This window comes from Antedon bifida, chromosome 7, assembly GCF_963402885.1.
Source record: "Antedon bifida chromosome 7, ecAntBifi1.1, whole genome shotgun sequence".
Lineage (NCBI taxonomy): Eukaryota > Metazoa > Echinodermata > Crinoidea > Comatulida > Antedonidae > Antedon > Antedon bifida.
In genome coordinates, this window is record NC_136232.1 from 15917172 (window position 1) to 15944967 (window position 27796).

The window sequence follows — 27796 nt, forward strand, 5'->3', positions numbered from 1 at the left end:
GGGCGAACATGCCCAAAATCGGGGTCAAAGGTTAGAAATGTGTGGTTCTTATATCTCGACAACCACTTGTCATACAGATTTGAATGAACAGTAGCTTCCGAGGTACTTGAAATCCTCTACTTGTTCTATTGCTGATCCATCCAGTGCGAGAGTTATAGAAGGTGATGAGGGGTTTAAATGTATGAATTGGGTCTTCTTGATGTTTAAGTATAAACCTTTAGCTTGTGTGGCTTGTTGAATTCTGTGCAGTAGATTTTCGGCAGCATGTATGGAATCTTCAAGAATGGCGATGTCATCGGCAAAGTCCAGGTCTGGTAGTACTTCAGCTGGATGTCTTCTACTACGCCTACGGCGGAGGGTGAGACCGTCTGATGATGTAGTTGCTGATCGCATTGCATAGTCAAGGCAGACAATAAACAAGAATGGAGCAAGAGGGTCTCCTTGAAGTACGCCAGAGTCGATGTTGAAGCAATCAGTCTCACCATCTGGAGTCAGGACAACTGCTGATGTATTGGTATACATTACTCTGATGGCTTCTACAATTTTATGAGGGATGCCGTATGCTAAGAGGATCTTCATCATGATGTTGCAATTGATGGAATCGAAGGCTTTGCGAAAGTCGATAAAGATAATGACTGCCTCTTTGTGATGGTTCTTAACCTCTTCAACAATTCTCCTCAGTGCAAGAATGTGCGTAGTTGTTGATCGTGCCTGACGAAAGCCATTCTGGTTGGGGCGTAGAACTTCATTAATCACAGGACGTATCCTATTTAAAATCAGGCGATTGTAGATCTTTGCAGCCAATTGTGATAATGAAATACCCCTGTAGTTATCTGGTTTTGAAAGATCACCTTTTTTCAGGATATGAACGAAATTCCCCATTCTGATGGCCTGTTTCCATCAAGAGTTTGATTGCAGAAAGAAGCTTTCTGGGTGCCAGGTAATTTCCATATTTCGATGGGAAGACCGTCAAGACCAGGTGCTTTGCCAGATTTCATCTGTTTGCAGGCAATTGACACCTCAGCTTCGGAAAACCTCTCGGAGCTTATCTGGTGGTTGAAGTTGAAGATTTTGCCGATATCCATGTCATCTACCACTGAAGTCTCCACCGATAGTAGTTTGTGGAAGTGAGTTTTCCATGCTAGAAGACGATCCTCTCCCATGATGCAGGCACTTTGAGATCTCTTCCCTGAGAGTTGTTTGACAAGTTGCCATGCAGATCTTAAGCTGTTGACCGATGCTGGTTGATCGAAAAAATGACCAAAAAACACATTTTCGGGTTAAATTATTCTTTAAAATGTCAATGGACACACTGTATGGTATAAAATGGAAGCATATACAATATGCTACCCATTGCTACCCAATTTGTATTGAAAATTTTTAATTAGGAATATAACTTTATGAAAAATGTGCATAATTGACTTCAGTATTTAGAATTATTATTAATTTATCTTTATCAACTGGTACGACCTTTCCTGATGATTTGAAGTTGAGTCTAGTTACATTTATTTTAAAGAAGCCTTCACTGGATCATACTTGCATGGCAAATTTTCGATCTATTTCTAATGTCGCTTTCTTATCTAATTGATCCTTGAGAAATGCGTTGCTTTAGATCTCATACATTTTCTTGACGACAATAATCTGTTCGACCCTCTTCAATCAGCATATAGAAAGCACCACAGTACAGAGTCAGCCATTCTCAAGGTGCATAATGATATTATTTTAGCTCTGAGTAAAGGTAATTGTCTTTTTTCTGTGTACCTCGACCTGTCGGCAGCTTCTGATACCATGGACTATTCCATTCTTATTGCAAGACTCTCGTCTATTGGTATCCGTGGATCTGCTCTAAATTGGTTCAAGTCATATTTGTCTTCTAGGAAGCAGCAGGTCCGGATTGGTAATGTCAAATCCACCTCTATCGACCTGAAATGCGGTGTTCCTCAAGGATCAATACTGGGTCCAGTATTGTTTTTAGTTTACATCCCGCCCATGAGTGATATCATTAAGAGACATTGTGTCCAATATCATGTGTACGCAGATGATACACAACTGTACATCAGCTTTAATCCAGCAGAGTTTAATGAGGCGAAGTCGGTTATCGAAGCTTGTGTTGTTGATGTTCAGGATTGGCTAACTAAAAACATGCTCTTTTTAACCCTGGTAAAACAGAAATCTTATTTCTTCATTCAAAACACTTCAAGAAATTGGCCATTGCTAGAAACATCAATTACATCATCGTTGGAGGTTAGATATATCGGAGTTGTATTTGACTCAGCAACGATTATGTCCAGACATATCAACAACATTAGTAAATCTGATACCTACCACCTTCGTAACATAAGATCAATTCGCAAATCCTTAACACACTCCTCGCTTATTAAACTTGTCCAAGCACTAATAACATCACGGTTAGACTACTGCAATGCCATTTTGTTTGGTCTACCAAATAAAGAACTTTCTTTTCTTTTTTATACCAAATATTTCATTACAACGCTAGAATTATTTCACCCAAAATAAACTTACATTAATTTATACTCATTTTTGTCTAAATTTAATAAAATATGCATATTTTCCAAAAATAACATCACATAATTATTAATACAAGTTGGGTAGCAATGGGTAGCATATTGTATATGCTTTCATTTGATACCATACATTGTGTCCATTGACATTTTAAATATTTAACCCGAAAATGTGTTTTTTGGTCAAAGGTCAGTAAAAGCATTTCCGGTCATTTTTTTGGGTAAAAGTTGTGTTAGACCGAATATAAATATGTATATTCTGAACAATTTGACACCAAAAGCAAATCTGTATGACAAGTGGTTGTCGAGATATAACAACCACACATTTGTTTGACCCCGATTTTGGGCATGTTCGCCTCAGATAACGAATTTGACACATATCCCATGTTGTTCCTTGGGGTCAAATTATCCTATAACAGTTGAGATATTCTCTCCTAAATTGAATGCATTCAAATCTTACTCAGGTCCTACACTAGCAGTAGTTATTAATGAATAAAGGTCAATGACCTTTGACCCGACTATCTGACCAATGGCACAAGTAACCCGAAATTTGCAAAAACTTTATTTTGTTGTTTGACCACTAAAACATAGATGTAGAAACCACATTTGTCTTTTTAAACCCAGGAGTTGAGGAGTTATGAGCCATCAAATGCCACAAAAAGGTCACTGACCTTTGACCCTCAATATCTCACTAACGCAGCAACTAGAAGGCTACAAAAATGTTTTGGTAATTATTGACACCTAAAGCTACAAGAAAATACCAAAAGACCTTTTATTAGAATTTTTTCAAGGTCAAACCATATATAGCATCTACTATACGGTATATATAAAGTATGTAAATACGTGAACGTGATTGGTTGAAACTGCATCACATGACTACTGCTGCGAGGATCGTAAATCGTATATTTCCTCGAGTACAATGATATTGACTGAGTATTTTTCGCATGATTATCGTGTCCCTGTCATTAAACATAAAATCCAGTAAATTCTCGAGTACCATCATATTGACTGTGTAATCGCGTTTGGCGATAAATAAACAAAGTTATTGACCTTTGACATTGAGAATAGCTTACAAGGATTTTCATTCAGTTGTCTCTGGTCATATCTCCATAACCTTTTTGTCTATTGCATGCCGAAACTTTCCCTCTTACCATTCTACCAGTCAAAGGATGCTTTTGACGGGTTCTATAACCAGGTTTTGCCAGAGTCTAATCGATCTAATCACATTACACATCAAAAGCATAGGCCGCGCGACCTTACGAAGTGTCATACTGTCAATAAATCACTGGGGAAATGTTTCAGATCAAATTCCTCCATCATGGTCAAATGAAGTGACTGAATGTTTGAAAATGTGTTTTTCTATAAAATAATAATACCATTTGTTTAACCATGAATAAAAAGTGATATATCTGCGATTTCAAATCGTAAAAATTGATTAATTCTACGCGAAGTTAGAATTCGTTGAAAAATCACGATTTCCAGGCTGTGGAGAAAATCGAGCCGGCCAGAGACGACACACGAGGTCTTGGCGTATGAATATTTTACAAGCGTGGTACAATGATTTGTTTTTGAATTATCATATAATATTAATGATATAATGTGTTTAAAAACAATACTGTATGTAGTATTTAATACCTTCAATAAAATAGAACAATTATTTGTGTTTATAGTAATATACGTCACTACTTTATTGTAGCGTAGGTCATGGTCATTTTATGTTTTGGTTATCAAAATACTCGGAATATATATATATATTCGTTGTAATAGACCATTTTGACTAATTGTAACTGGAAATGCTATTTTTATTCTTCTTTCTCCTTGGTCTCAAATTGCTCAAACCATACATTATATTTATTGTAATGCAATATTTTGTTAGAAAATGACCGGAAGTAAAGTTATTGACCATTGACATAGAGAATAGCTATTTACATTACAATAATAAATATTGGTCAGATGTTTTTGCCCTGCTCTGACGTAATTTGTACTTTAGAATACATAATTAATACTTAAGTAATGTGGGACTCGAACAACCTCCACATCATGACTAGCCGGGAGTTCACTAGGATAATTATGTCATGCATTTAGTTCATTTCTAAACTCACATATTTTCAAATGTTGTTTTCAATTGTTACTTTGAACCTCTATAAACATATTAATTGAAGATTTCTGATTTGGCTAAAAGTAGTAAATGCCAGAGTGAGATTTGATGGTAATTATAACACATATTATTATGAAGGTATCTTGCAGATTTGTTTTTGCCCATGACTGGTTTTCATTTATATGCTCGTCTGATACATTGCCATCTAATACAAATGAACCAGGTTGGCTTGATGTAGATGACCCAATAACAGAGAATAAAAGAATGCAATTAATTTGAATGTAAAGAAAAAAATCTGTATTTAAATAGTGCTCTTTTCCCGGATCAGGCTCTAGAACAGAAGGAAAACAGTTGAAATGGGTTGGTGGTCTTGTTGGCATTACTCAAGATAAGGGAATTGAACTGGATATCCCATCGAACTCAATCTTCAACACAAATCCTTCACGATTCCATCAAAATACATTCATAACAAAATCAACATTTTTACTCGGGGTACCCGAGTCTAGTACTCAAATAAAATTTTACAAGGGAAAGAAAGAGGTTTGGCAGCTAAAGACAAAACAATATTACTCAGACCATCATTACCTGAGACCTTATGAGAATCAATTTCATTAATGTGCTTTTAACCTCCTGATTAAACTCAAGTTTAGATAAGCAATCAATGGGATATTCAGGAAGATTAGGAATATCTAAATCAATTAATTATCTTTTGAAATTGTCATCTTAAAGTTTAGTTTGATAACGTCATCATGCCAAAAAATTAGAACATGATGTGTATGTCCCATAATTTCACATATGCTAAGTACACTGTATATAGATATACAGTATATACTGTACATATTGTATATGGCATATAGGCACAACTCAGCACTATAACTTGCGTATAATAGGATGGCATACATTAACATTTTCCGACCGTATGTTAACGCACGTGTATGTTTTGAAAAAAATTAATTTCAGTAAAATGATAAAAATGATCACCTATAATTCGTCAAAGTGACAAATTAAATTCTAGTTTGATAATTGTTATTTAAGAAATTGTACGCTGATTATCGGCCGTTCCAAGGCAAAACCACGTAACTCACATTTTGGTCAATTTTGAGATTTTTACATTTGGGGAATTATTACAAATTTATGAACAACCTTCAGGTTTCAGAGATCATTATTTTTAGAGATAGTACCACGTATCTTTAAGCAAAAAACAAATAATTCTGGTATTTTCCAAGGCAAAACAACGTATCTACCAGATACGTTGTTCTGCCACGGAAATGCATACGATTTTCGCTTCAAATTCTCACAATAAGCTAAGTTACGTAATTTTGAGACAGAAACCGCTGATGCATGACGATATGCATAGCAACGATCTTAACTAAAAGTAAAAGATATATTAAACAATACTAGGCTTATTAGGCTAGACAACTAATTTAATGTATTACAATTTATTCTAAGAATTAACTATATTTACGAAAAAGTTCAGGCAAGCTTGAAACTAGGCTAGGCTATTATTTTTGACAGACCTTCCTACCTAATCTAGCCTAGTACCCCAGTACTGTCAATGGATCTAGGCTAGGCCTAGGCTAGTAGGACGGTCGTTTTTGCATTGTTGTACGTGGGCCTTGTAGTAGCAGGCTAGTAGGTAGGATATAATATGATAATATAAGTAAGTCTAGCCTATATCATAGTAGATCAAAATGGCTAAGCCTAGCTTCAAATGCACTCTTTGTTAAGCCAACCTAGTTTGTAGGCATTATTAGTGATCGCAGCCCTCCCTGTTGTTCAAAAAGAGTTTCAATCCATTGTTTTTAAAATCATCACAGTTACGTTGTTTTGCCATGGAATGACCACAGTTACGTTGTTTTGCCACAGGATATCGCAGTTACGTTGTTTTGCCTCAGAAATGACTTTCATTCCATGCACGTCATTTCCAAGGCAAAACAACGTATCTGTTAAAAGTGAAAATAACTTTTGATAAAATTGTTTAAATTATTTAACATTTCGTATTTAATAATAATTATTATTTATATATACTCATGCAAAATTTCACATCATTACGATAATTTGTTGTTGAAATGCAAACACTCAAACTTCAATTCAATTTTTCTCGAAAAGCAACATTTTGTAGTTACGTTGTTTTGCCTTGGAACGGCCGTTATCCTGCATGCATGCTTGAATTGCTAGGAAATGTATAATAATATCAATATTATATCGAATTGAATACAGCTTCTTCGTCTTTACTCACAATGGAAACATCAATAGTGGATTAGATCTGACTATTTGTAACATCATTCCCATTAAAGGACACTTTAAATACAGCTATCATGTTGGTAAGTCTTAATATAATTATATTCGTCTACAGGACATGTATAAAAAAAATGTTGCTTTTTATAGATTATAGTATACAAATAATTATTTTGTACCTGCTTATCACCAGCTATGGTCAAATTATTAATATTGGTTTTGTTAATAATTTTGTTTACTGTTGTGAATGCAGAATCCTTTCACAAAGACTCCCAGTTATAAATATTATTAAATAAGGAGTAATCGATTTTTTTTACAATTTACTATTTGGTTACTTTTTATTTTTAAGAAATGAAATAGCTCGTTTTCAAACCCAACCCCAAGTCAGTTGGGTGAAGAAAGCTTACATTAACTTTTGCATGAGAATGAGATGTAGAAAACTTGTTTGTCAGTAGTTACAGTAGGTGGTTAAGTTCAGGAACCTAGCTCATGAAGGTTGATCGTAAAGCTAGAGTGATGATTATCCATAACTGAAAATAAGTCAGTGGTTAATTTTTGACAACTTATAACTGTATTTGGTTTTCTTCAAATGTTTTTAATATTTTAAATATTTAATACATTTCAGAAAATAAGGAAATTGGCTCTTATATACCAATGCAAATAATTACAAATAATCTACAATTGAATTTTGAAGTTGTCTACAACCAGAATACATCAAGTTTTGTTGCACAAATGAAGGATTCAACATTTAGTGAGTATTTACATTTAATTGTTTAATCGGGTATAAAATACAAATAATATTCAATATTAATAAAATGCATTCAAATTAATAAGAATTGTTTAACATTTTTTTTTCAACTGTTTACATATTTTTTAAAATTAAATGTCAATAAAATTATAACAATTATCACCTATAATTCGACAAAGGGACAAATTAAATTCTATTTATTTATGGCTACAGTTACTTAATATACTTTTATGTTTTTAGATTCCATTTCCAAGATAACCAAAGGCATTTCACCACAATTCCAATGGCTTTCCAAATATACAAATCAAGCAGGACGTTCACCAATGCTGTATACCACAACCAATTCCCAATCTCAAAGACCAGAAAGTCAAGGTCATCCACCAGCTATTAATTTCCCACCCCAGTCAACTCAACAACAAAGAAATAACCCATTCATTCAAACAAATGTATTTTCATCTCCTGCACAACCTAATACAAGACCAACAAGTTACGTAAATCCCCATGCTATAATGGACCATTATATTAATGTACCTGTTGATCCATCTGCACCAAGTCAAGATTTACAATTACGAAGAAAACATGCAATTAAAGAGCCGCGAACTGCAAGCCTTATTGATTTTGATATTAACTCCAGTGCTTATGCTGGTAAGTTTATAATTTTACAACAAAACATATCTTATGGCCACCTTTATTATTATTCCAATGCAACATGGTCAGTAAATGTTTAAGGCATAGGTTGCGCATGCTTGCTGACATCTCATCTGATCACTTTTGTAACTATATAGAATCCCCATCAAACTTCAACTTCCAGGTAAAGTTTTGTTTAATCACTTTCGCACAATCCATACAATACCACTACATGTGCAAGGAATCAATATTTCTCAGCACTACAATACGTCACAGGGCTGTTTTTAAAACGTCATAAAATTAGCATGTTTAATTTGAGGTAACAATCATTCCATGTGGTACTAGGAGACTGCCTTGTGTTTATTTTGTCATTAATTTGACAATGCCTTTCGTCATTGAAACATACCATACAATTGACAAGTCATACAATAATACAAAACTCAAAACATGACATCTTTTTCTCCAAATATTATGTGCCACTGTTGCAAAAAGGATTCAAAATGTAATTCTGTTTTGTTGTACATATCTTTACAGAACTAGATTTGATGGGAAACCAAGGCAGTTCATTCAAAAGCTATGTTAACAAGAATGGCAGTAATTTTCAAGAAAGTCAAGGCAATAGTAAGTATCAAACTTTACCCCTTTTTCACTGCCAATATAAAAATAAAATGTTATTGTATCTGAATACATTTGCTGATTACACCAGATTCAGTTGAACACAACCACTGGCAATTTGATCAAATAAAATAGTCAAAATACTGCCCTCTTACTTATGAGTATTCTTACTTATGACACCCCAGGAAACCATCCGGTCATTCTGCGCTACTAAATATCGGGTTGTTACTCGATAAAGAATGTTATATAAAAATAAAATGATCAAAAGATAATCATATTTGTTTATAAATTAAAATATTTTTGCTTATCACTATTAATACTAGCTTGGCCTTGTAAGCTCAAAGTTCCCCCTACAAATGACTCTTGCCAACGAACATTACATTCAACCACTGCTTTCAATCGACACTTGGCTTGGCCTAGGATAATGCATCCTCCAGCACCTATACCTAGTTTTACAAGTTACGTAGATGATCTCCATATGATTGAATCTAGTTTTACTAGTTATGTCAATGATAACTACCTTGGCAATGATGATCACCAAACTCGATGTAACACAGGTATAGAAAGCAACTTGACATCAGGGACGTGCTTGCATTTTTAACAGCCAATTTTGATTAAGGGTTTTAATTAAAAAAAATATTAAACACATGTTTAACTTTGGTCTCAGCACCTTGTTTTGCATTTTGTGTAATTATTGTAGAATATTTGAATTATACATTACATTAATGTAATAATATTTAGTTTACTTTTGCATTCTTTTTATTTTTTAGTTTTTATCATTACCTGCATGTTTGTATTTGTAATTTAATTTCAATAGCATGTGTTGAAATAATTCAATTTGACACTTATTCTTGTTAAATTTATACTAAAATAATGCCATGAACAATTGGAAACTATATTCTCATAGACATTGTTATATCAATTTATTTTTAGGTTCATTTTATCTCACATCTGAAAGTATGTCTTCAAAATCTACAAATCAGTCTTCACTTGGATTTGAAGATAATTTTGCAGATTTAAATGTACATAAAACTAATACTTCATTTCCAAGTATCACAGAGAGTAATCTTTTGAAAGCAAAATTCTTGTAAGTTAATTATCTGATATTTGATTGTTTATAATACGGGATTCTCTTTTCAGAGTCCAGTTTTGAAAAGAAACATTCTATAAAAAAAGTGACTTATTCTATTTAATATGTAAATATAATCTAACCAGTCATTAAATTCGTCATAAACAAATTCAGGTAATACGTGTGATGCATGCGATATGTTGTTTATTGTGAAAGAAAGCCCAAACAAACATAACGCACATTTAAATATTTTGTTATGACTGTTTCGGTAATTACTGAAAAATGCCTTGAAATTAGCAATTGAAGTTAGATAGAAAAAGGAAGATAGATAACATTAAATTTGATTACATAGAAGCAGAAGTTTAGATGGTCTAGAAAGTGATACTGGATATGCTAAGGTTAAACCCATTGTGAAGCCAGCAGGTGTACGTGAAGAAATACTCAAACGACGAGAAGAAGAGTACACATATCCTCACAAATTTAAGTAAGTGTAGCCCTTTTCTCACAGGCGTGCCAGCTGATTCAGGTATAGATACCGGCATTGTGTCTGCATCATTATCGGCATATACTGTATCTATTAACAGGGTTATCGTGCCAGGAATATAACCAGTATATACTGACTTGACTCCCAGTGAGAAAGGGTCGAGGTATATCCGGCCAATAAAGTCAATATACTATTTGTTTTGGGGGTTCTTTATTGTTTATGTTTACAGTATTCCTAGCAATTATTTCTAAAGATTGTAGTCTTTTTTTTTAAATTTTTTGTTTTATGAAATATATGCTGGCCTATGCACCCTATTTTCATCACTTTTTACTTCTGATTTTCACCTCCTTTGCATGTTCTGTTTTCGATCAAAACATATCTCATAATGCAACGTGCTTGTTTGGCTACTCTGTATGTATAATCATAAAACTTCCTCGCGATCTGTGTGAAAACACCGTGACGTTTAATGTATCCTTTGTGGGGTGACAAAAACAGTAGGGTGGATGCCATCTTCAGTTTTGGGTTTTAAGATCAGTTTATGTGGTCAAAGGTCAACCAAGGTCAAAATATAGGATTTTTTTTGTATTCACAGAAAATCATCTCAACAGATCTATCCAAAAAAACTATTTTTGAAGATCAACTGTTTCATATTATAGTAATTATGAGATAAACATTTTATCTTACACATAAAAACATAGGATATGAATACAAAAGTGTCATTTTCTCAAAATATTGTTTCACATAATTTCACACAGTTTTATAATATACTTTGACCATGAGTCTGTTGTTAATTTGTTATGTTGTCCACCAGTCAGCGTTATGATTTTTGTCAGAAAAATAGGTCAAGTATGAAACGCCATACGTGCCAAAATATTGATCTTTTACTATAATATTAATACGTATAATAACGTAATATTGATAATTTTTTTTTAATGTCTCTATTTTAGAAAAATCTCGAAAACATATATGACCTAATGTTGAGAATTCTATAATGTAATTATTGATACATTTTTGTTGTTCAATCTTTCAATGATACTCGAAAGAGAAACCAGAGTATCGAGTCTTTGTTTTCAGAAACTATTTAAGGTTGGAAAGAGTGGTATAAATGGGTTCTCCTTCTTGAGGCCTTCGCATATGCTATCTTGGCTAATGGTGATAACAGTCTGATATGAAACTCCTTAAGTAGTCAGAACCAAATATTTTAAACACTGAGTGGATGATCGATAGATTCAAAATATAACTAGAATTTAATTTGTCACTTTGACGAATTATAGGTGATCATTTTTATCATTTTATTGACATTAATATGTTTTAAACATGCACGTATGTTAACATACAATCGGAAAATGTTGATGTATGCCATCCTATTATACGGTTATACTATAGTGCTGTGCCTATTATATGCCATATACATTATGTACAGTATATACTGTATATCTATATACAGTGTAGCATTGGTGAAATTACGGGACACACATCATGTTCTAATTTTTCGGCACTGATGACATTATCAAAATAAACTTGTGGATAACAATATCGAAAGATAATGAATTGAGCAATAAAATATAACAATTGGAAGAAAATTTGGCACGTAGAAAGCGCGCTCTTTAAAAATTGTATAACTTTGACGAAAGAGATGAAAAAACTACTTTTTAACTTCAACTGGCGATATGATAACGTCACAACATCCGATAGGCTTAATTTTTATAATAATTCATATCTACATTTCACCAGCTCTCATAATAAGTTATAAACATCAAGGTCAACTTTAATTCAGAAGAGCTGTAAGGTATTCAAGTATACCTTGTAGGTGAAATTACGTAACCACGTGATGACATCATCCAAATGAAAATATTGGCAACTCATAAGTAACATAATTGGTTGAGGTAGAATATATTAAAAATGGAAAGAAAATCGATCACAGATAAGCGAGTTGCGCTCTGTTGAATTTGGTGGTCCATTACAAAAGGGGAAAAAACCCTATTTTAAAAATTCATGTGGCCAAATGATGACGTCATACCATTTTGTACGTCTAATGTGTATATACATTTATATCTACAACTCATTAGCTTCCATAATAGGTTAAAAAAATTGGGGGTCACCTTCCATTCTGAAGAGTTATATTAATTTTAAAAAGGCCTTATTTTTTACCATTTTTAGCACTTTTGTACAATTAATGTGCGCATTTTGTCATTTTTAACGTGCTCGTATAGCACTATTTTAAGTCGAAATGGACTCAAATTTGGTGATTATACCAAGGAAGATGAGTAGAATGCAATTTGTACAAAAAAATTGTATTTTTTACGCTTTTGTGTTTTTGCGCAGTAATTTTTTAAAACACGCAAATGGCCTAATTCATGCTCTAAATTGATCAAACCTTAATTTTGAGCTTTCTAAATTTTTAACGCGCAATTTCACGCGCATGACCTTGAAACGCGCAAGTTTTTATTTGCTAATATTTTTACCTTTGACCTGAAGTTTATGTGTAGTGAATTTTATTCACATGTTATAATCAATTATGGAGATATGATTGATAATGTGATTTCACAAAATGGCGTATTAATGACGTCACGGATGAGTGATCACGCTGAAAAACTAACTACGACTAAAATTTTTGTGATTATTGATATTTAACTTTTTGAGATAATTGACACACAAAATCTGTACAGAAAGAAATAAATATTAAGAATAACAATAATAAAGATTTTATACAATAACAATAGGTGATCATTTTAGTCTAAATGATCACCTAATAACAATAATAAAGATTTTATACAATAACAATAGGTGACCATTTTATTTTAAATGATCACCTAATCATTGGTATAACAAGAAACGATTACTGTAATTGAGTGATAGGTTCTGCATGACATGATCAGACTGATCACTTATCACACAGAATACACAATATCGTTTCGAACTGAAAGATGATGAGGAAGAGCTTATTGAAAGAAAACAACAGTAGAACTTCATGAGCCACTGAGAAAGCTTCGCTCTAAACCTTTGCGGATTTCTATAAGGCAACTGTATATCAAAACAAAATTTACAAAAAACAGCTGACAAAAATCTGCTGACCAACCATTGGAGTTGGTGAATGTTATAGAGTATGATCATAGCCCAATTGTATTATCTTAGCCAAATCTGACTTCACATATCTTGATGGATGGCGTTGAAATACCCACAGATGTTCCTGAAGAAAACTTAAAAACATGAGTTAAAGGATTCAGTAAACATGGCTGTCAAACATTTGGTGACTATGCAAGTATTTATGCAAGTTACCTAGATATTTTGTCATGTTGTTGTATTTGAGCATTACATTGGAAAGGGGTTGATAAAAGCAGTGACACGATTGAAATGGATAGTCCCAATGTACTAATCTGTACTTCCATGTGCTTGGAGCCACATTCATCTGTTTGGATGAGAACAAAAGTTATCTTGCAAAGTTTTCAGACATTACAGTATAATGAATAGAGAGAGAACAGTACAAGAATGATATGAGCTGATAACAGAGGGTGGATTTTCAGGGTGCAAGGCCAACAAGTAGAAATGGTATTCTTCTATGTCAATCACAAGGAAGCTTATGCGCTTATACATGAAAGTAGTGTGTAATTATATGCACTTTTTAACTCCAATAGCAACCATACTAAAGTATAGACTATGTCGGGTATAGTGAACAACAAAGTGGCTGAAAACCTATTGAGAATAATCTAATCAGCTTCTGTTCCTTTACAGGTTGCAGCATGTCATTGTTTACTGGTTATGGGTCATACTGGAAATCGTTGGTAACGCATCCACTCCTTATAAATGGAATTGAATAAGATTAAGAATTTGCACCTACAGTACATAGAAAAGTTTAATTGCCAAATATATGGTACTCTTGAGCAGATAAGTCTAAAACAGACAACCCACAATCCCCCTGTGACGGTTTTTAAATGTAATTTAAAACATTCAAGTAGGCCTCCATTTCTGGTTATTTTGATACTCTAGGACTCATCCTCCCCAACACTGAATACTTTCCAGGAGTGATTCAAATACTTTCAAGTTTAAAATCTTTCCAGTATAATTCTGGTCTTTTTGACACCATACTATAACCATCAGCCCTAGCCTATCCTCATGAAAATTATATTTATTTCAATTATTAATAGTAATACCAATAATTAACAGGTTTGTTCTCTATTTGACCTTGAAAATTACCTTTAAACTTTAAAGTTAAACAATTTATGAACTTGACCATCTTCCGCAATATGTCAATAATTATCCAATAATGGTTACATTTGTTTTAATAATAGCTTATAAGTTATTGAAAACAGCTTAAAACCCTATTTTACCATATTTGACCTTATAACCTTGAAAATGACATTTGACCTGAAATTTGAGAGCGGCAACCCTATTTTTTTTACATCCCATAAGGGATATATTCCACATGGTTGCCTGCTATTAACAGAAAATGCCCCCCATGATGGAAAAGCTCACATTGGCCTCCCTACTATATCGGACATAACTTCTGTATTTTTCAATCGTTGTTCCCCTTGATTCATTGATAACAATGTGGCAAAACAATACCTCTCGTAGGATCGCGATCAAAAACAATACATGTCATGTTTTTCATTTTATTGCATATCAAAATTGCAGCCAAAGGCTGAATTACATGATACAAATATAAAAACATTTAAAACGGGCATAAAAGTCTATCTCTCATTAAGGAGGCATGTAAGATAAAGCATAGGGCTATTATAGTATCGGTTTGTTTTACATACCTGTCGGGGCTCAACAAATTCTTTTCTTTTCCTAAGTCTAACAGAAAGCTCAGGGTTTCTAATAAACCAATCCTTGAATTTATTAGATGTAATACAATTTGAAGCAAATTTACGACATATAGTTTCACCGGCAATAAAGACTAATCACTTTCACGTAGATATGAACACTTTTAATAAACCAAAATAATATCAATCGACACTAGGCCTAAGCCTACTGGAACCAACTAACACATAATATAGCAACCACGAGGTCGGTCGATAGGGCGCAAGGTGGCGCACTGCAACAACAACACACGAGGGCGTGCGAGTGTGATGGCGCAACCGCCACTTCCTTCCACCTTTCTTTCAAAAATTGAAAAAATAAAAAACACAATAAAAGCAAAATAAAAGAATGTGGACAAGTAACTGGAACACAGACATAAAAGTCCAATGGTATACAGAATTGGGCAATCTGAGTTGCTAGTGGCATAGGCAAATCAAAAAAACTAAATGATGCTTGAATGAAATTGGTAGTGGCATCAATGTCAAGTGTCGCCTTCACTGGGAAATGATGAAAAGATGTCAAAGATGGTGCTTGAATAACATTGACTTGGCTGGTTGAAGCTGGTTTGTCGATTAGGCCAGTGGGCAGATCATGTTGTGGACCTTGAGTGAGGTCTTCGATACAAAGTTCTTCGTCAGGGAGTGTGAAATAGTCGTTCCCTGCGAGTACGAAATGTGAATTGCCGAGACTATTTCTATCAGCTGCTGGAAGAAATCTGCACTGACTTGTTGAGTGTGAAGTATGTGGTCGTTGAGAAGATTGGCACATAATGCACGATTTACAAAAGGCTTGGTTAGGAGCCATTTGTTTGGAGAAATTGTTATACTGTGGCCAGTGTGCTTTGTTGACAATAGCTGTGGGACATGCTTTGGAGTCGGCCTGAGGTTTTTTGGCTGGTAGCGTAGTGATGTTTGGGAGATCCAAGTTGTGCGCTCCCAAAGACTGGAAACCAAAATGCTGGCAAATTTTTTGCCAGATGTCAGAAAGAGATGTCGATCGCTTTATAATAGTATTCCTGGATATAACTGGGCAAAAGTAGGCGATTTGGCTCAACATACATTCCAATTGAATATTTTTTTGGTGCGAGGTTTTTCTCGATGTGGCTGAGACAGTGTCCTCATCGTCAAGTATTCCCCTTGTGGGGTTTCCTGCGGTTTTCATTTTCCAAGTGAATGCGTCAGCAAGGAATGGTGAAAGATTAGCGTCAAGAGAAAAAATATATAATAAATTCTGTCGCCAGTTTTCAAAGGAGTTAACAGTTTCATTTTTGGTAAGTTGCCATTGTTCTGGGGCTTTCGCAGTAGCCATGTTGTGAGCAGTAGACGGTAACGTAACAAGGCAAGGCTTTACTCACGTGTCGGCTGAGGACAGAGTGCGATCGATATATCGGATTATCTAGCCTATGCGAGCTAGACTTCGGGATCGAGTCCGGGAGCCTAGAAAAATGTTCAGTGATTTGTAAAGGTATGAAAAGTCTCTGTCTTCTTTTTGTTGAAGCGATTTCGCGGTAGTGGGTAATGCGCTGCCACCACGGCAATAAAGACTAATCACTTTCACGTAGATATGAACACTTTTAATAAACCAAAATAATATCAATCGACACTAGGCCTAAGCCTACTGGAACCAACTAACACATAATATAGCAACCACGAGGTCGGTCGATAGGGCGCAAGGTGGCGCACTGCAACAACAACACACGAGGGCGTGCGAGTGTGATGGCGCACGGCATTCATCTAGTCATTTAATATTCAACATTTTAAGGGAAGTGTTGTAGTAGTGATGTAGAGCATCCTTTCATACACCCATACTGGCTAGTGTCCATATTCGGTCCAATATCTTTTTTTAGGTTGTATACAATTCCTTCAGCTACTTTAGCAAATTGTGAAGTCAAAGAAACTGGTCTTAATAATTATGTTTAATCGGGTACTCTTTTGGAATAGGACACACTATGGCATCTTTCCACTGCCGAGGTACACAAGATTACCTAAAGGAAGCATTTACAATGTTTGTTAATGGGAAACTCAATTCACATGCAAACATTTTAATAATCTTGTTGGGCACATTATTGTATCACAGGATGGTTATAGTATTTACTTTAGTTGGTTATTACATATTAAGTCCAAAATGGCATCATTCCTGGTTGGTTTATTTACAACTTGTTTGAGAGCGTGTGTCTTGCAGATGGTATTAATTTTAGATCGGTTAAAGTCTCCTAGTATAATATAACCAGCATTAGGGTCTGGTTGGTTTATTTACAACTTGTTTGAGAGCGTGTGTCTTGCAGATGGTATTAATTTTAGATCGGTTAAAGTCTCCTAGTATAATATAACCAGCATTACCACAAATTCTGTAAGGTAGTTCATAATCTCATCCTTAGGACCATCAGGTGGAACATACACTCCACAAACAACAATACTAGATATATCTTGGGGTAATCTTCTAGGGCGAATGTGAACCTAAACTCACTCGTATTCGCTATTGGTATTTGGAACATGTGTCAATAATTATGGAATAAAATGCATCCTTAACGTATACCGCAACACCTCCTCCACGTTTATGGGCTCGGTGGTAAGTATATATTTGGTAATTCTCAACAGCAATCGAGTCGTTACTTATTTGCTTTCAGTAAGAACAGCAATATCAGACGAGTTAACATTAAGCAGTGACTGGAGTTCATCAATACGGTACACAATAGACCTTGCATTACAAAGAAAAATGTTTGGAAAATCAACTTTAAGGCTATGCATGTTTAGGTCTGGTCCCCGCCGCTGGCATGGAGTACGAGTGCATATTTTAATCAGATTAGAATAACAAACACGATGAAATTTCAAGGTATGCTGTGACTTCGTAGATTGACGTATCATCATCAATGTTCTAATTTTTCTTAATTTGTTACGGCCACCGTGACACCCTTTTGCTTTTGTTTATTAGCCACACTAAAAAAATCTTTTGGTGGCTTAAAATCTAACCAGCAAAGATCAAGGAGTTTTTGTCTTGAATACCTCATAGTCATGTGAGCTAGGCTCTGGAGGTGATCTGCCAGTAGGCACTGGGCACAGGCTACTTCCTTTGCTAGTCTAGACAAAACAATGTTGAATAGGCAGGCTAGCAAACAGGTTGAACAACTCTTACAAAAAGTAAACAAATGTCACAACATAACGAAAGAAAAACAACCCAGTGCACTAAAGTTGAGTTGTAAAAGTGGAGGGACAGATAACATCAAGTCCGAAGTACTGAAGTACAATACAAGTCAACGTCTGTTTGCATTCCTTCATATGCTTATAATTGTAATCTGGACAACACTGAAGGTCCCTAACTCTTGGCTGATGAGCAAGATCACTTATCTATAATCAAAGATTATCCAAGATTATCACATGGAGATTGAAAGGGGTGTATGAAAGTCATTTAAGTAAGAGTCAGTTTGGATTCCGCAGCAATAGATCAACTACTGATGCTAATTTTATAACTAGAGCTGTTATCGAGAAACATCAAGGTAAAATCATTGCTACCTATATTGATCTCACTGCTGCATATGATCACATACTAAGACACCTACTCTTTAAAGTTCTACTTCTCAGGACAAAAGCTACACATATCGTTTCACTTCTAAAAGCTATGTATGATGGAACAACAGCATGCATCAACGAGATGAAATCTTTTTTTGAAATGAGAGTCGGATGCAGACAAGGTGGTCAGGATTCCCCTTGCCTTTTTAATTCGTATTTTGATTTTGTCCTAAAAATTCCTGCATTCGAAATCGATAAGGAATTTCCCGATGGATGGGGTATTGGATTTTGTTATAATATTCCAAATGAATGTACAAACAGAGAACAGAGAAAAGAAGCTAAGCAGAATGGAGTGGAAATAATCAAGTGGATCTTATATGCAGATGATCTATTCTCAAAAAATGTTAAAGAATCACAGCAAATCTTGACCATTATTTCTGATACTTGCAGAAGATACGGGTTGAATGTTTCCCTGAAGAAAACGAAGTGAACAACATCTAGCAGAGAAAAGTTCTCGCCGCTGGCATCAACTTGACCATAACATTGTTAGACGTCGGCTATGTGAGGTAATCATTTGCCGTAGCTTAAAGTCTGCTGACTGCAACTCTGATCATGCTCTTGTGGGATGCAAACTTTCACCAAATAGATATCACACTGCCAAACCAAAGCATGTTCCTACAATTGATGTTGCTTCTACAAAAAAACAGCTAAACATCGACAAGTTTCAAAACCTTCTTAATGGTCACTTTGTAACAACTAGGCCTATAGTAGTAGTAGTCCAATATCTGCTTGGTCCCGGCTTCGTTTAGCACTCAAAGATATTGCTCTTAGTGTTTTTGGACAATGTTCACGTAGGCAGCCAGATTGGTTCATTGAAAATGCTGAAACATTACTAGCAGCTCTTCATGTGAAACGCAGAGCAAGAGATAAGATGCGGACGAAAAACACTTTCTGCAAAAGCTGATTACAAGTCAGCAAAGGGCATGGTTCAGCATCTTACAAGAAATGCTTTACATCGCTACTGGACGAATCCAGATGTGCTTGGATACAGGTGACCTGCGTGGCCTCTACAATGGCATAAAGGAAGAAAAGCACACCACTTCTTTCAAATGATGATGTTATGCTCACCGAAGCTGCAGATCAACTTAAATGATGGATGGAGCACTTCAGCTCTATTTACGCTACAGACACAGACATTAATTGGGTGATTGTTATCCTCATTATTACTTAACTTTTTAACCTGAGATACATTTCTCATTTTAGTTACCCCAGATTTAGTGTTTTGCAAAATAACAGCACTACCTTCTTTACTTATAACATCATATGGATCAACTTCAAAATGTGAACACAATTTATTTGGTTTCTGGTTAAACCTAAGCATTACCTCATCACCCTGTTGTACATCAGATGGTACAGCTCTACGCTTTGTATCTGCATATTGCTTTTGCCGCATTTTGCAACGCATATCGCGCACTCGCACCATCTCTTCCCAATCGGATTCAACAAGTTTACAATCAAATTTAATTTGAGGTAATTTATCTCTTAGCTCACGCTGCATAAGGAGCATGTCCGGCCTGGCCTCCGTAACCGTATGAGGCGTTGTCCGATAAACAAATAGAAAATTTGAGAACTCTTTATGCCAATCTTTCCCTTCTAGTTTTGCAGTTCTAATGGGTTTACCCCACCATTTGATTGAGGCCACAACGGTACACCTTTTACGTGTGTTATAGCAAGATACTCAAGAAAATCTTCGAATTCTTTGGACGCGAAAGGAGGACCATTATCAGTTCTAATAATATACGGCAGACCATGCGTGTTAAACACACCTTGCAACGCTTTAATAACATGCGCAGCATCAGTTTTAAACAAAATAGCCTCCGGCCAACGCGAATAATAATCAATCACAACCAATAATTTTTCAGTGGGTGTAATTTCCAACAAATCAATTGCTAAATCATTCCAAGGACCCTCTGGCAACTCTGTAGGTTTTAAAGGTTCTGGTCTTGGACGACCAGATACTAATTGACACGGTCTACAAGATTTAATGAAATTTTCAATTTCTTTCGTCATGTTAGGCCACCATATTTTGCTTCTTAAACGTGACTTTGTATGGACCATACCTTGGTGTCCTTCATGAGTCAGTTCAAGTACACGACTAACTAAGGTTCTCGGAATTACAATTCTACTACCATTCATAATTAATCTTCCATAAATCCATAAATCGTTTTTAGCACTTTTGAACCATGGATCATTACAATTTGACCAGTCTCCAGAAATAATAAGGTTCTCAATATTATTCAAAATTGGATCTTTCGCGGTTTCCCTTTCAATTTCACGAGCCGTCATAGCATTAGGTAGAGCGTCTACTATCGCACTATAGGCAAAATCATTAGAATTTGAACTATCAAGTTTATCTACAACACGATCTTCGAACATTAGCAATCTACTGAGAACGTCCGCATAATTTTCAGAGCCTTTTATATATTCAATTGAAAAAGAAAATTGTTGTAAAAACAACAGCCATCGCTCAATTCGAGCTGAAGGTGGTCTAGAATTTGGCTTTAACACGGATAATAACGGTTTATGGTCGGTTCGTACTACAAATTTAATTCCAATTAGATAAAGTTGTAATTTCTCACAAGCCCACTTTATACCCAAGGTTTCTCTTTCAAACTGGGAATATCTACTTTCAGTGTCATTTAATTTTCTACTTATGAAATAAACTGGTTTCCAATCATTACCATGGCGTTGCTCTAAAACGGCACCCAACCCAAAAGGAGACGCGTCAGTCGTAATTCTTGTAGGAGCATCCCTTTTAAAATAAGACACTACTGGAGCAGAAGCGATTTTAGATTTTAATTCAGAAAATGCCAAATCATGGTTTTTATTCCACACCCATTCCGCTGTTTTACCAGTTAATTCCCATAATGGGGCAGCAGTACTAGAAAAACCAATTATGAATTTAGAACAAAATTGTGCCAAACCAAGAAAACTCCTTAATTCAGATTTGGTACTTGGTCTAGGAGCTTCTACCACCGCTTTTACTTTCCCATCCGATACTTTAATTCCGTCTTTAGTCAAGATATCGCCCATAAATTCCATATGATCAACCCCAACTACACACTTTTCATAATTAAGAGTTACACCACGATCGTTGAAACGCTTAATGATATTTTCTACCCGCTGGGATAATTCATTTAAATCTGGAGCATAAACGCGAATATTATCATGTATGTTACATGCACCTGGACAAAATTATTTGGGAAACAATTTGTTGGAATTTTTCAGTCGCCATATTAGCCCCGAATATCAATCGCTTATACCTATAAAGTGAATTTGGACCAGAGAATGTAGTTATGTCCCTAGAGGATGGATGCAATTCTACTTGATGAAATGCCATATTCATATCTAATTTAGCAAACACCTTCGCACCCGAAATTTCCTGCAAAGTTTCTTCTACTGTGGGAATTGGATGTCATTCACGTAAAATTGCACGATTTGCTTGGCGCATGTCCACACAGAGACGGATATCACCATTTGGCTTACTAACAACTACTAAAGGATTTAACCAGGATGTTGGACCCTCCACTTTTTCGATCACATCTAGCGCTTCCAATTCATTTAGCTTCTTTTCGACATTCGCACGCTTGCTGAACGGAATGCGACGCATAGGCTGTACATCACTGGATGTACATCAGATCAATCAGTTGGTAATCTTTAATCTTGCCCAAACCATTAAACACTGCTGGATATTTCTGTTTTAAATTGAAAAGAATACGGTTATTACAAACATTTATATTATTAACATTAACACCAATTCTCAATACACCTAAACTTTCACATGTTTTTCAGAATTTAATATTTTTACCCTTAAAGAACATTTGCCCAAATTTGTAAGAGGTTTATTTATGGCATAGGGATAGATCTTATTTTCACAATTTCTCAATTTCACATCAGTCGTTATAGATTTAAATGTATCAAAAGACATTATATTTAATGACGCCCCAGAATCTATTATAACATTCTCAACCAATTTATCATTTATCTTAAATGAAGGATCACGATCCATGGGTTCTTTAAAGTTAATACCAAACGCAAAGTAATCATCAGTAACATTAATTGGGTGATTGATAACCTCATTTTCATTATTAATTACACATGCTTCATCAGATTTCATTTTCTTGCCGCTTTTCTTATTATTTTTTTTTGTGCGGCAACAAACTTCAAAATGCCCACTATAATTACATAATTTACAAATGTGGTTTTTCGATTTAATACAGTTTCTTGCGAAATGGCCTTTTAAATTACAGCGATAACAGAGCATCTCCTTCCGATCATCCTTGCTTGCACCATCCTTTCGAGCACCTTGTCTATAATCAGCATAGTTTACATTAGACTCGGCACCAAACGTTGACACAGACCTATCGTTATAAACAGCAGTTATTTCTAAAAGTTTATTTAAAGTTAAATTTTCCTGCCTCAAAACCTTGTTTTTAAGAATTTTATCAGTTAATTTTGAAATGATTTTATCACGAACCTGATTATCCTCTTCTTCTTTAAACTTGCAATCCTTGGCTAAAACCATAATTCGTGTTGCAAAATTGTTTATCGTTTCACCCGGCTTTGGTTCTGCTGCGATAAATCTTTGTCTTGATAACTGTATATTCTTCCTCTCCTTAAAATAATTATCGAATGATCTCAAAAGAGTATCATAATCTGCTCCATCTCCTCTCTGTTCTTCCGAAAATGTCTCCAATATTGACTTCAACGATCTACCACCAAGGTGTAGCAGTAACGCCCTTTTTTGATTTGGATTTGTAACACCAACAGCTATAAGATATAATGATAAGTCATCTTTCCAACGCTTCCATCTCAAGGCTAGCGTTGCTTGATCACCAACGGTATCGAACGACTCTAACGGCATTATTCCACTGACCTGCAACATGCTACAGTAACTTCGGTCTAGTAACCACACATAAATTCGAAATCCTCGTCGCCAAAAATGATGTGATATACCAAATAAAGAAACAGTATTCAAACAATCCAGTCAAGTGCTTTTATTTGTATCCTCACATTCATATATACAAACGTTCCAGTCAAGTGTATTCTCACATTCATATATAACAAACGTTGTGTGCAGTAGGCGGCTAACTAGCATGTATCACATCCAACGCTATTGTCCCCGTGTCGTTGTATACCCCGTTATTATAAAGGACTGGCCAGCTGCAGACCAATATGCAAATAAAGCAACTCGCAGACCAAGTAGGCTATTTACATAAATAACGTAAACACTACATTGCACTTCAGGAAATGCAGTAGCTAACAACCATGACTGACCTTGACAGAAATATCACCAAATTCTGCAGGACCTAAAGGACTCCAACATCATTACACTCTACAAAAATGAGGGCAGCCGTCACAATTGCAATAATTATAGGGGCATCTCCTTGCTTAACATAGCTGGCAAGATACTTGCACGTGTACTTCTGCCTAGACTTCAAATTATAGCATCTGGAGTTCCACCAGAAAGCCAATGTGGTTTCCGACCATCCCGTTCCACAGTTGGTATGGTATTTGCTCTGCGACAACTTCAAGAGAAATGTGTGGAACAGCAACGCCCTCTGTATGTTGTCTTTGTTGACCTGTCAAAGGCCTTTGACAACGTTAGTAGGTCTGGACTCTTCTCTATCTTAAAACATTTGGGCTGTCCCAATATTTTACTCTCATTATTGGGTTTCACAAAGATATGAAAGCCACAGTCCAATTCAATAGCACCAAATCTGAGGCAATTGATATCAGCTGTGGTGTGAAACAGGGCTGTGTCCTTGCACCCAGGCTCTTCGGTATTTTCCTTTCTGTTTTTCTCAAATATGCTTTTCCAGAGCATTCTGGTATCATGCTGCACTCTCAAAGCACAGGTGTTTTTTTTAACTTGCTAGACTCCGTGTGAAGACAAAGATTAAGCAAGTTCTTGTGTATGAACTCCTGTATGCGGACGGTGCTGCCATTGTTGCCCACTCCCAATCTGAATTACAGGCATCTTGCAGCTCCTTTTCACAGGCCTGCTCAGACGGCAAAACAGTAATCCTGGCTCAGGGCACAGATTAAGAACCACCTAACATTTTAATTTATGGTAAACCCTTAGAAGTTGTAAGGAAATTCACCTATCTCGGTTCTACACTAAGTGACACTAACTCACTAGATGTTGAGCTTGATACACGTATTGGGAAAGCAGCAACAACTTCATGCTCGTGTATAGAACAACCATAATCTTACCATCAAATTGACGACTCACATCTACATTGCATGTGTGCTAAGTGTCCTGTTATATTGCTCAGAGTCCTGGACCACGTACAGTATCGTCATCAGAAGAAAAGACTAAACTCTTTTCACTATTGCTGTCTGCACTCTATCTTGGGTGTTTCTTGGTGTGATCGTGTACCCAAGTGCTGTGTTGTCAATTACTGGTACAACTGATATTTTTACGATGCTTAGAAAACGGCGCTTACGTTGGTCTGGTCATGTTATTCGGCTGGAAGATTACCGTCTACCAAAAAATATTGGCTGAACTGGCTGACTCACCTCGACCACGCGGACATCCAAAACTCTGTTTTAAAGATGTTATTAAGTGTAATCTGTTTTCTTTTAATATTCCCACTGGTTCTTGGGAAACTCTCGCCTCCAACCGAACATCCTGGCGTTCTAAATTGGTAACTAATGTGAAAGGCTTCGTAGTATTCGTCACTAGCAGAGTAATAAAACCGGAATTGCAGATGCTTATAAAATTACTGTATAGAAATATACTGTAAAACAAATAAATGAACCCAACAGAACTCATCCGTAGCAGAGAAGTACTTAGCTTAGTTAAATTATATTTTGGACCTGAGGTTATCGTCTGTCATGACGGGATTGGGCCATATATATATAAATGCATCAGGGACAGGAGGCAGTTTAGGTTCCCTGGTTAGAGGTCTGGGGTCATAGGTATGTAATTGTCAGTACAGTGTCCCTTTGTACAAATCGTTCAATATTCACTACACTACTATATTTAGAAGTATCCCAGCCCACCGCTGTGTACATCAGATTATCCAGAGATCCAAATATATTATACAAACAATGTACAAGTCGCAGTGCGTTAGTGGCGCACTCGAGGGTATTTACAATAGTGCGACATGCTTAGCATGATCTTCGGTATTCTGCAATACAATTTACATGCAGAGTGCTGTTATGACTTTTCGCTGCACACTTTTTGCACCCCAGTGCATGATAATGAAAAAATAAAGAGCGCACATGTGACTCATTTCGGCGCGTCTGATTGGCTACATCCTTGAACCCATGTTATAAAGTTAATTTTCATGCGATATATCCTGTTGTAATGATAAATTAGGTATGCACTTGTCTGGCAGTGTCCCTTTGTACAATCGTTCAACATTTACTATTATTCCCATTTAATGACACATTTACAGATTGTTTTGAACATTCAATTTGTAACAGAGAATATTAAAATATTTAATTATTTTAGGATATATGTAGGAACATGGAATGTTAATGGACAGAATCCAGTGGAGCAACTAAATCCTTGGCTTACTCCACTTGATCATATACCAGACATGTACGTGATAGGATTCCAAGAGCTTGATCTTAGCAAAGAAGCATTCCTGTTTAACGATTCACCAAAAGAAGAAGAATGGTATAAAGCAGTAGAACATGCACTTCACAAAAAAGCCACTTACAGAAAGGTATGTTATAATATTATTACTAATTCCCGGAATTGTGTTGAATGGTTGTTACTCGGCTACCAATCCTAGGGTCCCGGGTTCAATTAATCCTGTCAGATGTGAGGATTTCTTCTCATGACAAATATTAATCCTACACACTTAAAGATATTAAGACTGTTTGTGTAGAACATTGTGTATTTGTGAACTGAGTGGCCACCAGTGAATAAACTAACTTGGCTATCTTTGGCATTGAGATTAATAATAATACTAAAATTGAAAAGTAAAGTTTAAAGACTTTTTTGTCAACATAGGTAATAACATATTTGTGGGTAAAAGTATACTTTGTAACTGTTTTGTTTGCATTACTTGTTTATTTTGTCACAACAGGTGAAGTTAATTAGATTAGTTGGTATGATGTTGATAGTCTTTGTTCAAGAAAGCCACTATCCATTTGTCAACAATTTAATGGCAGAAACAGTAGGCACTGGAATCATGGGCAAAATGGTATGTTTTATAATGTGTATTTGCTTCAGCATTCATTAATGGTTTAGATGTTTGATAGCCATTTCAAAGGATATGGTTCAAATCTTACAATATGTGAAGCCACTACGGAAACATTTGTAAAATAAAACAAACTTATATATTGCTTAAAGACACTATGTTTTTTATCTAATTTAAGGTCACAAACTACATTTTATGTAAAAATAAAAACTATATGGACCTATTGCAATAATTTTGTTCATCTTTAAAGGTTAAAAATGTGAAAACTAAGTCAATTCTAATAATAATTTAAGCTGCCCGCTATAAATACCAGAATTCATCGCGCGCAAATTGATATTTTTTGTTTGTTTCTGTGATGCACCCACTTTCGATTGATCAAGAAGGAAAAACAAATAAAAAAACCATAACTTTCAGCAAAAATACTGGGTCTTCCTCAATTTATATGAATAGATTTTGCCAAAAAAGGAAACACAATTAATTCAGCAATAAGGCAACATCAGGTTAGGCCTATAGCTAGTGTACAATGTTTGTACGGTACCGCTGTTTACCAGCTAGGCCTACAAAACTAAGCGAGGTTGTGCCTAAGACGGTCTACAAGAGAACATTCAATGCGAGCTAGTGCATTAATTTTTTTTTTTTTCGTTTTACCATAATTAACCATAAAACGTACAAGGTCAAGGAATGACCTGGTTTTATGTTTTTAAAGTAATATACTGTAAAGCCAAAAATTTTACATTTTCAACTATTTCGCGACCTTTTATTTTCGCGATTTGAGTTTCTTGTGTAATCTGTTGAACCAAATTGGCAAATGTATTTCGCCTCCACGACGTCAAACAACAATTGAATAGTGTCAGTAAAATTAGAGAATAC

At 35.4% G+C, this 27796-nt stretch overlaps 1 protein-coding gene across 2 annotated transcripts in view; it reads left to right on the forward strand.

Moving 5' to 3' along the window:
• LOC144849177 (inositol polyphosphate 5-phosphatase OCRL-like) overlaps positions 1-27796 on the forward strand; it is a 61476-nt gene that overhangs the window by 13866 nt on the left and 19814 nt on the right. Inside the window, exons 4-11 of one of the 2 annotated variants that reach the window (XM_078706207.1) lie at positions 6841-6944; positions 7484-7609; positions 7847-8251; positions 8768-8854; positions 9782-9935; positions 10270-10401; positions 26230-26446; positions 26813-26929. In XM_078706207.1, the coding sequence (XP_078562333.1) occupies positions 6841-6944; positions 7484-7609; positions 7847-8251; positions 8768-8854; positions 9782-9935; positions 10270-10401; positions 26230-26446; positions 26813-26929 (1342 nt within the window). Of the gene's footprint in view, positions 1-6840; positions 6945-7216; positions 7399-7483; positions 7610-7846; positions 8252-8767; positions 8855-9781; positions 9936-10269; positions 10402-26229; positions 26447-26812; positions 26930-27796 lie in introns of those variants that run through there. The other variant, XM_078706208.1, reaches the window with a different exon arrangement.